At 35.7% G+C, this 13,655-nt stretch overlaps 1 protein-coding gene across 1 annotated transcript in view; it reads left to right on the top strand.

The window, feature by feature from the left end:
• Window positions 1-11,856, top strand: part of HDX (highly divergent homeobox) — a 178,549-nt gene extending 166,693 nt beyond the window's left edge. Inside the window, exons 6-7 of the mRNA XM_032756218.2 lie at window positions 6,561-6,683; window positions 10,841-11,856. Coding sequence (XP_032612109.1) covers window positions 6,561-6,683; window positions 10,841-10,966 — 249 coding nt within the window. The 3' untranslated portion in view covers window positions 10,967-11,856. The remainder of the gene's footprint in view (window positions 1-6,560; window positions 6,684-10,840) is intronic.
• Window positions 11,857-13,655: the final 1,799 nt, after the last annotated feature.

Raw genomic sequence — 13,655 nt, 5'->3', positions numbered from 1 at the left:
GTGAGGTGTCAGTCTTTCCCTTCTGGGGGGGTGCCTCCCAGTTAGGCTGCTCAGGGGTGAGGGACCCACTTTAGGAGGCAGTCTGTCCGTTCTCAGATCTCCAGCTGCGTGCTGGGAGAACCACTACTCTCTTCAAAGCTGTCAGTCAGACAGGGAAGTTTAAGTCTCTGGAGATTCCTGCTGACTTTTTGTTTGTCTGTGCCCTGCCCCCAGAGGTGGAGCCTACAGAGGCAGACAGGCCTCCTTGAGCTGTGGTGGGCTCCACCCAGTTCGAGCTTCCTGGCTGCTTTGTTTACCTAAGCAAGCCTGAGTAATGGCGGGCGCCCCTCCCCCAGCCTCGCTGCCGCCTTGCAGCTTGATCTCAGACTGCTGTGCTAGCAATCAGCGAGACTCCGTGGGCATAGGACCCTCCGAGCCAGGTGCGGGATACAATCTCCTAGTGTGCCGTTTTCCAGGCCCGTTGGGAAACGCAGTATGAGGGTGGGACTGACCCGATTTTCCAGGTGCCGTCTGTTACCCCTTTCTTTGACTAGGAAAGGGAACTCCCTGACCCCTTGCGCTTCCCGAGTGAGGCAGTGCCTCGCCCTGCTTCAGCTCGCGCACAGTGCGCTTCACTGACTGTCCTGCACCCACTGTTTGGCACTCCCTAGTGAGATGAAACCGGTACCTCAAGCAGAAATGCAGAAATCACCAGTCTTCTGTGTCGCTCGGGCTGGGAGCTGGAGACCGGAGCTGTTCCTATTCGGCCATCTTGGCTCCCCCAGGATGTTGGTTTTAAAGGGGCCCTGCCAGTTTAGTAATTTACCTGTCTTCAGAGAAACTGTTGTACCCTAGTTGTATACACATACTAGTGTTTCTTGTTTGGGGATGAAAACCACATTGTTGATATCTTAAGTACCATTATGCATCGCTTAATGATGGGTATAAATTCTGAGAAATGCATTGTTAGGCAATTTTGTCATTGTGCAAAACATCATAGAGTGTACTTACACAAACCTAGATGTATATAGCCTACTACATACCTAGGGTATATGGTATAGCCTATTGCTTCTAGGCTACAAACCTGTATAGCATGTCACTGTATTGAATACTGTAGGCAATTGGAACACAAAGGTAAGTATTGTGTATCCAGCCATAGAAAAGTTAATGCATTGTACTACGATGTTATGATGGCTACAACATCACTAGGTGATAGAAATTTTTCAGCTCTATTATAATTTTATGGGATGACTGTCATTATATGTGGCACATTGTTGACTGAAACGTTGTTATACAACACATGATGATATATTCATCATAAACCTCCTGTGAGAAGAGACTTACTTTACTCACCTATGTGTTACCTGGTTGAGAGCCTGTCATATAACTGTTCAACTATAACTATAGTTAGAGTAGTTGCTAGTGAGTGAACAAATGACTTAATTTATCTTTGGAAATAATTTTAAAACTATTATGCAAGTACTCATTTATATAAAATCGGGAGCTGGATCATTGTATTTTTCCCCTAAACTGAATTATACAGTCTCTCATTCTTGAGATTTCATGTAGCAAACTGAGAGAATGTTTCCAATGGCACATTTGATAATTATTACTATGCAACCATCAATACTCATTGGTCATAGTGGAGTTTTTGACTGAGATACATCACTAGAAATCCATGTTCTTAGGAATTCTAAATAACACAAAATGTTTATGAGACATGTTGATGGGCTCAGTACCTGAGGCAGGAGTAACTGCATCATAAAATAGCACCTCAGACTTGGCAGCCATTAATAGCTTGCTCAGAGATCAAAGCTCTGGTCAATGTGGAAACTGGAGTTCTCCTTACTATCATCTTGACGAAGAATTAACAAAGCTTACTCAAAATGTAGGTAGGGTTTTAACAACAATAAAAATAAGATAGATCTTGTTTTATGATATTCAGTAACTGATATTATGATACTAGTTCCTCTCACAAGCATTGATTTACTTAGAAAATCTTGAAAGTACACATAAATTACTGCCTGTTATCTAGGAAGTATTTAATAGGCTTGCAAAACAGCTCTGTGAAGAAAATGTCTGCAATATTAAATTATCTTAAAGCTGTTTATATTTTTCAAACATTGCATAAACAGTAAGGAGGAGAAATATTTGCATGAAGAATTAGAAGTCTGCATACCAAAAGATGCTTCATGACTTTTGCAAATGTGAATCAATGTTTCCTAATACACTGGAATGCAGCTAAGAAGGACTGTGCATTCAAACCAGATACTACTATAATGATAACGTATATCTCCTGTATTAGAAAAGACTTCCTGGTCAGCACTTTACTAATACTACTGCTCCAACAATGAATACTAATAAAGCAAAGGCCTAAAATTAGTAAAATATATTATGACAGGAGCATGTTCAGGTAAAAAAGTTTTTAACTAAGCTGATAAAATAAAAGATATAGTAAACATGTTAATAGATTGAATATGATAAATACTACACCATCCTCTCAATTGAAACAACAAAAATATCCATATAACCACTTAATTTTAATACACTTTAATTTGGTTTTTTGAACAAATGCTATTAAAAGTCCTGCTGTGATTTGAGACCAGTTTGCCAGATGCAAAGAATAGTCATAGCCTACTTTCATGTTTTTTGACATGGTAACTGGCTGATATTTTTTTAGAATAATTTTTACTTTTTAATTGTAAACTGACAAGTAAGACTTGTGTATATTTATAGGGTACAAAATGCTGTTATGATTTATGAATACAAAGTGGATTAATTAAATCAAACTACATAACATATCCACCACCACAAATACCATATTTTGTGGTGAAAACATTTCAAATTTTCTCATAGTGATTTTGAAATATACAATATATTATCATTATTTACCATATTCACCATTCATACAATTCAGCATATAAAAAATACTTCGTTGTTTGAAAAAACATGGAGAGAATTGGAGAACATTATGCTAAATGAAATAAGCCAGGAACAAAATGACTCCCACCACGTTCTCACTTAATGTGCGCAATCAAAAACAATCAAATTCAAACAAGCAGAGGGTAGAATGGTGGTTACCAAGGGCTTGTGAGAGGTTGGGAAATAAGGGAATGAGGGTCAGAGGATACAAAGTGTCAGTTAGACAGAAGGAAGAGGTTTTATTTCCCCCCTTTGGGATAGACTTTATTTTTAATCAGGTTAATTGATGTATAATTTTCATACAATAAAATTCATCTTCTTAAGTATACAGTTAAATGAGTTTTGACAGGTGGACATAGTTGTGTAAACACCACCATAATTTGTTTGTTCACCTGCTAATGAAGTCTTGAACTGCTTCTGGTTTGGGACTATTATAAATAAACCTGCTGTGAATATTGATGTATAAGTCTTTTTATGACATGTGTTTTCATTTATCTTGGGTAAATACCTCAGAGTAGGATTGCTGAGTCTTACATTAAGAAAGGTTATGTTGAATTTCATAAGAAACTGCCAAAATATTTTCCAAAGTAGCTGTACCATTTTACACTTTCACCAATAATGTATGTATTAATAAACCAAAAATAAAATTGTAAGTCCCTCAACCATCTGAATGAACCCCCAATCTTGGCCAAGGGCATTCCAAAGTTAACCTGAAAAATTAGTTCAGGCCATGATAGGAAGGGTGAGCTGGCCATGCCTCATTATATCTTCCTCCCGTTTGGAATTACTGATAAAACAGATTCTTTAAGTCTGATAAAAACACTTACAATCTATTCTCTCTGAAGCCTACTACCTGGAGCCTTCATCTGCAAGATAAAACCTTGGTCTCCACAACCCCTAATCATAACTCAGACGTTCCTTTCTGTTGATAACTCTTTCAAGCAATTTCCAATCAGAAAATCTTTGAATCTGTGTTTGACCTGGAAGCCTCTGCTTCCAGTTATCCCTCCTTTCTGAACCAAACCAATGTACAACTTACAAATATAGATTTATGCCTTGTGTCTTTCTAAAATGTATAAAATCAAGTGGTGGCCCAACCACCTTAGGCACATTTCTCAAGATCTCCTGAGGGTTGTGTTACAGGCCATCGGTCACTCATATTTGGCTCAGAATCAATCTCTTCAAGGATTTTATAGAGGTTGACACCTTTTGTCAACATGTATGAGACTTCTAATTGCTCCACATTCTTGTCAGCACTTGATATTGTCAATCTCTTTAACTTTAACTATTATAATATGTCAGTAGTAGTATCTCTTTGCGGTTTTAACCTGTATTTCTTTAAGGACAAATGATATTAAGCATATTTTGATGTGCTTATTGGTCATTCAAATACCTTATTTGATGAAGAGTGTGTTCAAATATTTTGCTTTTTACTTTGTTGCTCATCTCATAATTGAGTTGTAACATTTCTTTATGTATTCTGAATCCAAGTCCTTTGTCAGATGTATGGTTTGAAAATATTTTCTCCCAATATGTGGTTTTATTTTTATTTTCTTTACAATATATTTTAAAGAGCAAAGTTGTTTTTTGTATTGTTTTGTTTGTTGACATAGGGTCTCACTGTCACCCAGGCTGAAGTGCAGTGGTACGATCATGGCTCACTGAAACCTCAAACTCTTGGGTTCAAGCAGTCCTCTTGCTTCAGCCTCCTGAATAGCTGGGACTATAGCTGCATGCCACCACACCATACCATGTCAGGCTATATATATATATATATATATATATAGGTTTTGCTATGCTGCCCAGGCTGGTTTAAAACTCCTGACCTCATTTTATAAAATAGGTCTTTCTTGAGGCTAGGCACAATAATGCATCCCTGTAATACCAACACTTTGGGAGACTGATGTGGGAGGATCGCTTGAGACCAGGAGTTCAAGACCAGCCTGGGCAAAATAAGGAGACCCCATTTGTACAAAAAAGTTAAAAAATAATTAGCCACGGATGGTGGTGCATACCTGTAGTCTAGCTATTGAGGTGAGAGGATCCCTTGAGCACAGTAGTTCAAGGTGGCAGTGAGCTATGATTGTACCACTGCACTCCAGTATGGGCAACAGAGCAAGTCCCTGTCTCTAAATAAAAAATAAATAAATAAAATTGATTAAACTAAATAAATTAAAATAAAAGTTTTCTTTTTTTTAAGTTCCATAATTTTTGTGTTCTATTTAAGAAACTTTTTGCCTAACCCAAGGTAACAAAGATTTTCTCCTCTGTTTTCCTCTAAAAGTTTCAGTTTTATTATGCGTTTTAGTTTTAGGTCTATGATCCATGTCTTGTTACATTTTGTCTGTGATGTGAGGTAAGGGCTGATGATTTTTTTTTTGCATGTGGATTTACATTTGTTTGACCACTGTTTGTTGAAAGACAATACTTTCTTTATCTATTGGGTGACCTCAGCACCTTTGTTGAAAATCAATCGACCGTTTTTGTGTGGATTTATTTTTGGTCTCTCTATTTTTTTCCATTGGTTGATATGTCTACCCTTATGCAATACCATCCTTTCTTGATTACTGTGGCTTTCATAGGAAATCTATTCAGAGCACTTTCATGGCCATTATCTTATTTGAGTGTTATAGTCCTCAAAGCTAGAACTGTCAGGGATTACCAGTGTAATAACCATTTTACTGAGGAGTAAAGAGAGTCTCCCACCCAAGTTTACAGTTATCAGTAGACCTGGCACTAGAATACTCCCAAATATTAGTCCAGTTGTTTTACCTATACAGCTAGCAAAACTAGTAAAGAGTAACTGATTCTTACACAGTGGTAAATTTTCAGATTTCTTGGAATAACAGACTCCTACTTAATCTGTGGAGGCTCAGCAAAGAACTTAAGACAATCTTAGTAATTTCAGGCTCTTCTTGGTGCAAATTAACCATTTAAGTTCTGAGTAGTTAGCTTTCTGAATGGCAAATTCAACATTACTGTGTCTGCTATTGCTCTTTGGGTTAATTGGACTCTATCTATTCCTAATCTTTTTTTTTTGAGGCTGTCTTCACCTGTTGCCCAGGCTGGAGGCAAGGAGTACCGGCCTCCCGCTCTCACTGCAACCCCTGCCCGCCTCCAAGGCTCAGTCTCCAGGGATTCTTCTGCCTCAGCTCTCCCGAGAAGCTTGGACTACAGCACACACCACCACCATGCCCTACTACGAGACTTAGTAGAGACGGGGTTTCACCATGTTGGCCAGGCTGGTCTCAAACTCCTGACCTAAGGTGATCCACCCGCTTTGGCCTCCCAAAGTGCTGGGATTACAGGTGTGAGCCATGCACCCAGCCTCTATTCTTAATCTTAATCTGAATGCCAATTGGGCTTGAAATAGGAGGGGTCTTTCCAAGAAGGGAGCTGTTTTTTGGTTTTTCTCTTACCGGAACTTATTGGATTGGTTTTTGATTTTATAAATTGTTTTCTATTAGTGATTTGCTTAAAAGGCAGCCTGTGACTAACAGGATCATTTTCTTCCATGCTTTGTATTCCTTTATGTTAACATTTTGTTTTCTTTATTGTCCTTCTAATTTGATGGTTTTTTAGAATTTTATTGTGCATCAAACATGTACCGTCCTAGGTTTACATAAGGTAATTGTATCATTTGATATTTTCTCTTTCAGAATGAAGAAGTCAAATTCATTGAAAATGAGCTAGAGATTCAAAAGCAAAAGTACTTTAAACTTCAGACTTTTGTTAGAAACTTGATATTAGCAATGAAAGCTGACGATAAGGAACAACAGCAGGTAGGTCCCAGGAAAGACTAGTAAGCTGCAATGTATCAAGTCAAAAAATGGTATGTCACACTTGGGTTCTTCATATGTTTTCATTTTTATACTTCATTTCTGCTTGGCATGGAGGAAATATTTGTTAATTCATGACCTTTGCAAAACAGTTTTCTTGAGAATAGGTGCTCAGATTTTGTGTGCTCCTTCAGTGGAAAATCAAAATAATTGATTAGCATGCTTTTAAATTCAGGTTCGTCTTCAGGTGAGGAAAATAATTTTAAAATTAATTTCAAAGAAATTTCTGAAAATGTTGATAGAGCTAGGCTACCGTAACTGGAGAGGCACATATTTTGGGACCTTTTGTGAATGAAAGAGTTAAAGCATTTCTTTGCCTCTCTTCTGGATCTTAATTTCTTGTCAACCTCCACTACAGTTCACAGATGTTTGGACATCTTCTATTCTGTAATGTGTTGCTCATCACTGAGAAAATATGAAATTACTTCGTGAAATTCTCTGTTTCCACAGTGTGTCACTTACTTTTCCCAATTTAAGTATCTGAATTTTTGACTCCAAAGATGAAATGTATTGTCTTTTGCATGTTGATACGGGTTTTTGTTTACCAGTTCCTCCCAAATTACATTTTGTGTCTCATACATTCATGTGAAATCTAAATCATAATTTGTTAAGCCTGCTAAAAACTATAGAATTATAATGAATGTACCATTTAATATTAAATTATACCAAATTTTCATTTGAGCTACATGTCATTATGCTGATTCCTTGTCACAGTTCTATAGGAGTAGTGTGAGACACAGGTAACCCTTGTTTAGGAAACAGTCTCAGAGGTTTTTATTCATCGAGGAATGCCAGGAGTATAAATATTCATCTCTTATATCAAAGAAAGACAGCATGTATATAGCCCATCTCAGACATCCCTAAGGAAAAAGATTAAAGCCATAGCATCCCATATGCCTCCCTTTTTTCCCAAGAAATAGCCTTTATATATTTTACTGAAGTGCTGAACCACAAAATTGAAACTAATCAATTTACTCATGAGGCTCAAACCAGCATGTATATTATGTGTCAAGTTTTATGAATTTTACTCCCTGTGTACCCTGTCACGCACACAGACATCTCAAGACAGTAGCTTTCATTTACCTTTGCCAGCTTAATTTAAGCATATTGGTTTATTATGTGAGTTATGTATATTCCACGACATACTGAAAATGTGTTAATTTTTTAGAAACCTAAAATGCAGATTTTAAATGAATAGGGGAGGCAGTTTTGAACATGGTCCCAAGAGTACTGTAAGTTTTAAATAACTGTGAATAAACAAAATTAGGTACAAGCAGAGGAATAACTTGAAGTGTGGCTCTTGTTTTGAAAGTCATAGCATGGTTGTGAATTGAGAGTTATATGGCCAATTAACTAGCAAGTTTCTGTGTCTCTTGACATCTAGGAATAGTACACAGACCCCATTTTATTTTCTAATTCTAACCCCATTCCTGGTTTGGTTCTTTTCCCAAGACCAATAACAAATGTAATTAATGTGCATTTTTATTTTTCTCTTCCTCTTCTTTCCCTCTGATTAAAGACTAATAAATTAGTATATGGACAAAAGTTGGCTGAAAGAGAACATGATTCAAAAATTGTAGTGAACTTCATAGCTAGTATAATCAGCACCAAATAGAAACTACTAATTTGTATAATTAAGAATCAGTATAATGAATCTCAGAATATGGTCACAAAATATAGAAGACACGAATAGTAGTCCAAAAAAGTTATCTAGGCAATTGCTTAAACTACTGATCTTTACATCATGAAATATTTATAGGTTTATTTCTGGAAGGAGTTAATTTTTATTCTACCTAATAAAAGACAACCACATGTCACTGGTTTTTAATTTTAAAAAAAATCTTCAGTTTTCTTCCATTAATCTTGATTTGTGTAATTTGAGTGAGATGTGTGGGCCACAGAATATTTTGGACCATTGAAATAGTCCAGGGTTTACAAAATGTAATACTCCCTGACTGAAACACTAGATTACCCAACGATTTTGTTGTTGTTGTTGTTTAAATCAATAGCCACTTTAAAATCAAAGTAATATTTTCAGCATTATACTTAGTCATTTGCTATGGTCTTGCTTCCCCTGATAATTCACTGTGTGCTCCTAGCCAGATCACTTGCCTTTCTTGAACTTCAATTTCTCCACTTTGCAAGTGGGATAAGAATGATTAACACTACAGAACTTGATATTCATACCATAGGGTCTAGAGTAAGTGTTATGGATCTGAACATATGGAAAATGCTTTAATCTCTTGGGAAAAATGACAGTAGGTCAGACCCTGAGGATAGTTGTCATTTATGAAACATTTGTAATAAAGAAAGTTAATTGTATTCACCTTAGTATCTGTGAAAAAGGCAGTTCCAACAATTGTTAAAATCCAAAGATTTTTTCAGGTGCAAATCTAGTAAGATATTGAAAGAAGAATTTTAAAGTGGACCACATGTATTAGTTGTGCCCTATGCTGCCTCAGATATTAAATTTTTTGTATTTTTTTACTGCAGTCATTTTACTCAGTCAACTACTTATAATGCAGTAACAAAGAAATAATAATGCTTCTTTGATTTGTAATCTCCCCACTAGAAATTAGAAATTAGAATATCAGGAAATCTTATTCTCTTGACTTTCTGACTCTAAGAACATGTTCAGTGAATGTTAATTTGAACACTTTCTCCTCTTTAATATGGCATCTTCAAAATTGCAAATTGAGTTAAATCCAGTGATGTATTTCATATAGACTGATCAGCCAATGTCAGAAAAGACCCCATTGCACTGGGACTGGGTTAGTGGTAAAACACTTTTCTAGGAGAAAATGGCTCCGTATCCTGTTACTGCAATCTAGCCACTTAGAAAGCATGCATTACCTTTAAGTTAGTTTACTTTGTATATACTCTCAGTTCCAGCAATAAATTAATGAGAAATTCAATTTTATAAAATAAATAATAACAGCTAGTCTGCCAGATAGGGGTTAGTCTTCCCTTACATAGCCTGATAAAAATGAGAATGTTTTGATCTTGCCCCTGTGCTACAAGGCAAGAAGTATAGCATTTGCAGCTGCCACTTATTTTAATAAAGAGAATGAGTGCCTACTGTCTTATTTCAACAGTGGATTTCATATATTCTCCAACATGCCCTTTCTGTTCCTTAATTGGCTAGTGACAAGCTTTTATTTGTTCCTGTTCCCTTGATCCTTATTTACCACTGCACCCAAAGCCCACATTACAAGTAATACTCTCTAAAAATTGCAAGATATGCTACATTATTCTTAGTATTGGAAGCAGCAAATCAATCATTAAGTTCAAAATTCCTCATGGTGAAGTGAACATTAGCATTGTCAGCTGCGTGAAACTTGATTAATCATTTATTTCTTTAGTATGGGTGCATGTTCTACAACTTCAGATAAAACAATTAGACCATGACAAAGCTTAGTTCATCATTATTGGATTATCCTTATTATTCAAGCAGAGAAATGAGTAGCCCTCCAGATACATCATTACTACAGATAGATCCACTGATTCAGCTGTGCCCTGGTGGGTGCTTGGCCGTCTGTAGGTATGAACATAGCTTAGGAAAGAAAAAATAAAATTACTTGGTTTTTTCAAGTTGTTAAAATTTAGTCTAAAGTAAAATAGCTGAAGGTTTTTCCTAACTACTAAGTTCTTTCTCCCACTGAAGAACAAAATAGTCTTTTGTTAAATACAGTCTTCTACAAAGGACAGCATAACTGGCATGAATATTTTAACAAAGAACGCAATTTTAAATCCCTTAAACAGTGATCAATGCACACCCAAAATTGGTATGAAAATCACTAACCTCAAACACTTCAAAGCTCTTGGTTCAGAAGAGTTGCTCATTTCCCTCCTAATATCCTCTTTGTACAGGTTCCACTCTACACAATTCACACTTTCAACATCTAGAATTTTGTTACTTTCTGAATAATGTATGAAGACTTTTTCTTTTAGGTAAGGTATTGTCTAAGATCCTGAAATATAAATTATTCTTTAAATCCATAAGGATAATTCACCATGAGAGGACTACAACTATTAACATAAAATTGGAAAACAGTCTATCCACATACTAATCCAAAAATATTATTATTTTTTTTATTCAGGCACTGCTGTCAGATTTACCTCCTGAATTAGAAGAAATGGATTTCAATCATGCCTCGCTGGAGCCTGATGATACCTCATTCAGTGTATCTTCTTTGTCAGAGAAAAATGTCTCAGAAAGTTTGTGATTTCAGTTGGAGGGAATATATGATACAGCCTTTTGGCTTCGTAACAGGTGTGCATTTCAAGATAACTGCATTCTGTTGCCCTGGTATTCTTTAGTTGGGAAAACACATTGTTGAAATGGACATATTCTGTGAAGAATGTACGAGATATAGTGGCTACAGTGCAAAAAAAATGTAGGTGAAATTTAAAAGCATTGTTTGAGAGAGTATTTTTTTAACTGATGGAACTCTGGAAAAAAACTGTTTCAGCAGTTTAACCCTGAAATTCATTATGTCTAATTTCTAACCAGAGAGAAAATAACTAAAGACATTTCAGCATTGCTTATCAAGTTGCTACAGCTTGATTAGTCTTGTTTTTGTAGCCATTACATCTTCTTTCTTCTTCTCTCCTTTTCCTATCATCCACATACACTTTTTCTCAGGAAAGTGGACTGAACATTTAAAACAAAACTTTAAAAAATTATTTAACTCATTATTTAATGAGTTCTCTGATTTAGTTTTTAACCCCTATGAGAATTCGACTTAAACTAATGATTGAAAATTGAAATGATTACAGGTATGTAATTGTAAATTGCTGGTGTTCTTCTATTATCTAACCCAAATATTTGTGTGGGGATGGGGAAGCACAATGGAAAGGTAATTTAACCAACATGAAGTCAAATAAATTACGAATTGTACAGAAACAAAATGTTGTCAAAATTAGTCTTGATGGGGATTCTTCATTACTACAAATGACAAGTATTGATACGATTGACATTCCAGTAGTAAATTTGTATAACTGAGTTAGATGAAGCGTTACACAAATATTTTAAATTTATCACCATCTTTATAATTCTTTTTTAGTTCTTACATGTTATGAAACAGGAAGTCAAGGTAAGCTGCTGAGATTTTTTAAAAATTTAGTCATTCAGCTTTGCCACAAAATTTACCTCATTTCCATATGAGGCCTGTACAGAGCCATCAGCCAAGGATAGTATTCAAAAAGAGTTATACTACTTTGGTTGTAAATCACAGTCTTTTGAATTCCGTGAATACTATTCTATGAGTACACACCTAAAATGGGCAAGCTACCCAGTTTTCTATTAGTAGGTACCAGATGGCAACACACTGTAGACTGTTCTTTGCAGTTCTTCCTTTCTGGAGTACCAGATGGTATTACCAAGACCCAAAGAAGAAAAAATGTCAGTTTCTCCCTAAGCCCACAGTGTCATATATTTGTGACTTGGCAGTGTGCAATTGTGTTGCATGGTTAAATTACTATCTATACCTAAAAGATTAATGAAGTAGCTGGATGGCTGTTTCAGTCATCAAGTTTCTGTTTCCAATTTGTTTTTAATTTTTGTTGGTACCTAGTAGGTATTCAGATATTTTTAAAAACTTGTAATTAGAGCCAAATTTGATCTTGAAATTTACTAATACTAACTTATGAACACAGAAAGGCAGTCATAAATGTCTTTACCCTTGAAGTGTCCCATCCTCCCACACACAAAAATAGGTAAGGTCCCACTGATAGTCTTTCATTTTGTCACTTATTTGTTTATATTGCTGCCATACTACTGATATGGTCCCTTTGTTAGTAGGAATATTTCAGTGTTCAGATATGCTTCCTTGAGCCATACGGAGTTTTGCAAACAATATTTAGTTTTTCTTGCTGACAAGTCAAATTCCATTCAGAGAAAGCAGCACAGAGTAACAGAACCTCAGATATTATGATTAAATGTACCCGTCACACCAATTCCTCCATGAGATGAAGAGTCGCCCCCATATACAACGAAGTTAGAAACCACTTCTTAAGTAGCATGAACAAATTCCAGGTCTTCAAGTCTCTCCTAGGGTCTGCTTCATAGTCATTGAGTTTATCTTTCAAATATAATTACTTCTGCTTCAATTTAAGCCCCTTCTTATTTGGTTCTCATTGCAAATTAAGTATAGGTATATTCTCTCCTATAGCTTTTAACACTATAGATTTTATTTGTCACACATCAGCCATTAGTCACTAAATCGAAAAATACTTGTTGAGCTCCTGCTATAGAGAAGACACTGTGCTGGACATTGGATTTCTCAGCAAGCTGTAAACTTGACAAATAATTATTTCTTGTTAACATCTTCTATGATATTAATAAACCATATTTAAGTAGAATTTTTAATAGATTTAAGGTTCTGCTAGGTGTGATTCTTAGAAGGATTCCTAGTCTACAATTTTGAGAGAAAGCATAGATGATCTTTTTATCTCTGTTTAAAGTTTCATCAAAATAGAAACTATATAAATCATACCAATACATTTAGAACTCCTTTTGTCTTGAAATTTGTGTTTCAGCATCAGAATATTTTTCTTCACCATCATTGGAATTAAAACACTTCTAAAATGAAATGTGGCTATTCTGTAGCAGGAACCGAAGGAAATACCTCTATCTATAGAAAAAGAATCATAATTGCCAGATTGAAATTATGCATGGTAGATTTTGAAAAAGATGTCAAGGTCAAGCTTTGAAAAGTTGTTATGAAGAAAGTATATTTTTTGCGTATGTAGATAGGAGTTGGTTTTGAGATATGTTAGAGCAGGAAAAATTATCAGCTTATAATTACTCTTGTGGACATCTTCATGGCTGGGGATAAAAATTAACTGACTAGTGTTTCTTTCTTTAGGGCTTTGAGAGTATTAAAACAGACCTTACTATCTGAAGGCTCTCTC

Source organism: Hylobates moloch, unplaced genomic scaffold (genome assembly GCF_009828535.3).
Source record: "Hylobates moloch isolate HMO894 unplaced genomic scaffold, HMol_V3 SCAFFOLD_7, whole genome shotgun sequence".
Classification (NCBI taxonomy): Eukaryota; Metazoa; Chordata; class Mammalia; order Primates; family Hylobatidae; genus Hylobates; species Hylobates moloch.
Note: the sequence above shows the minus strand (reverse complement) of the source record. Positions and strands in the feature narration are given on the sequence as shown.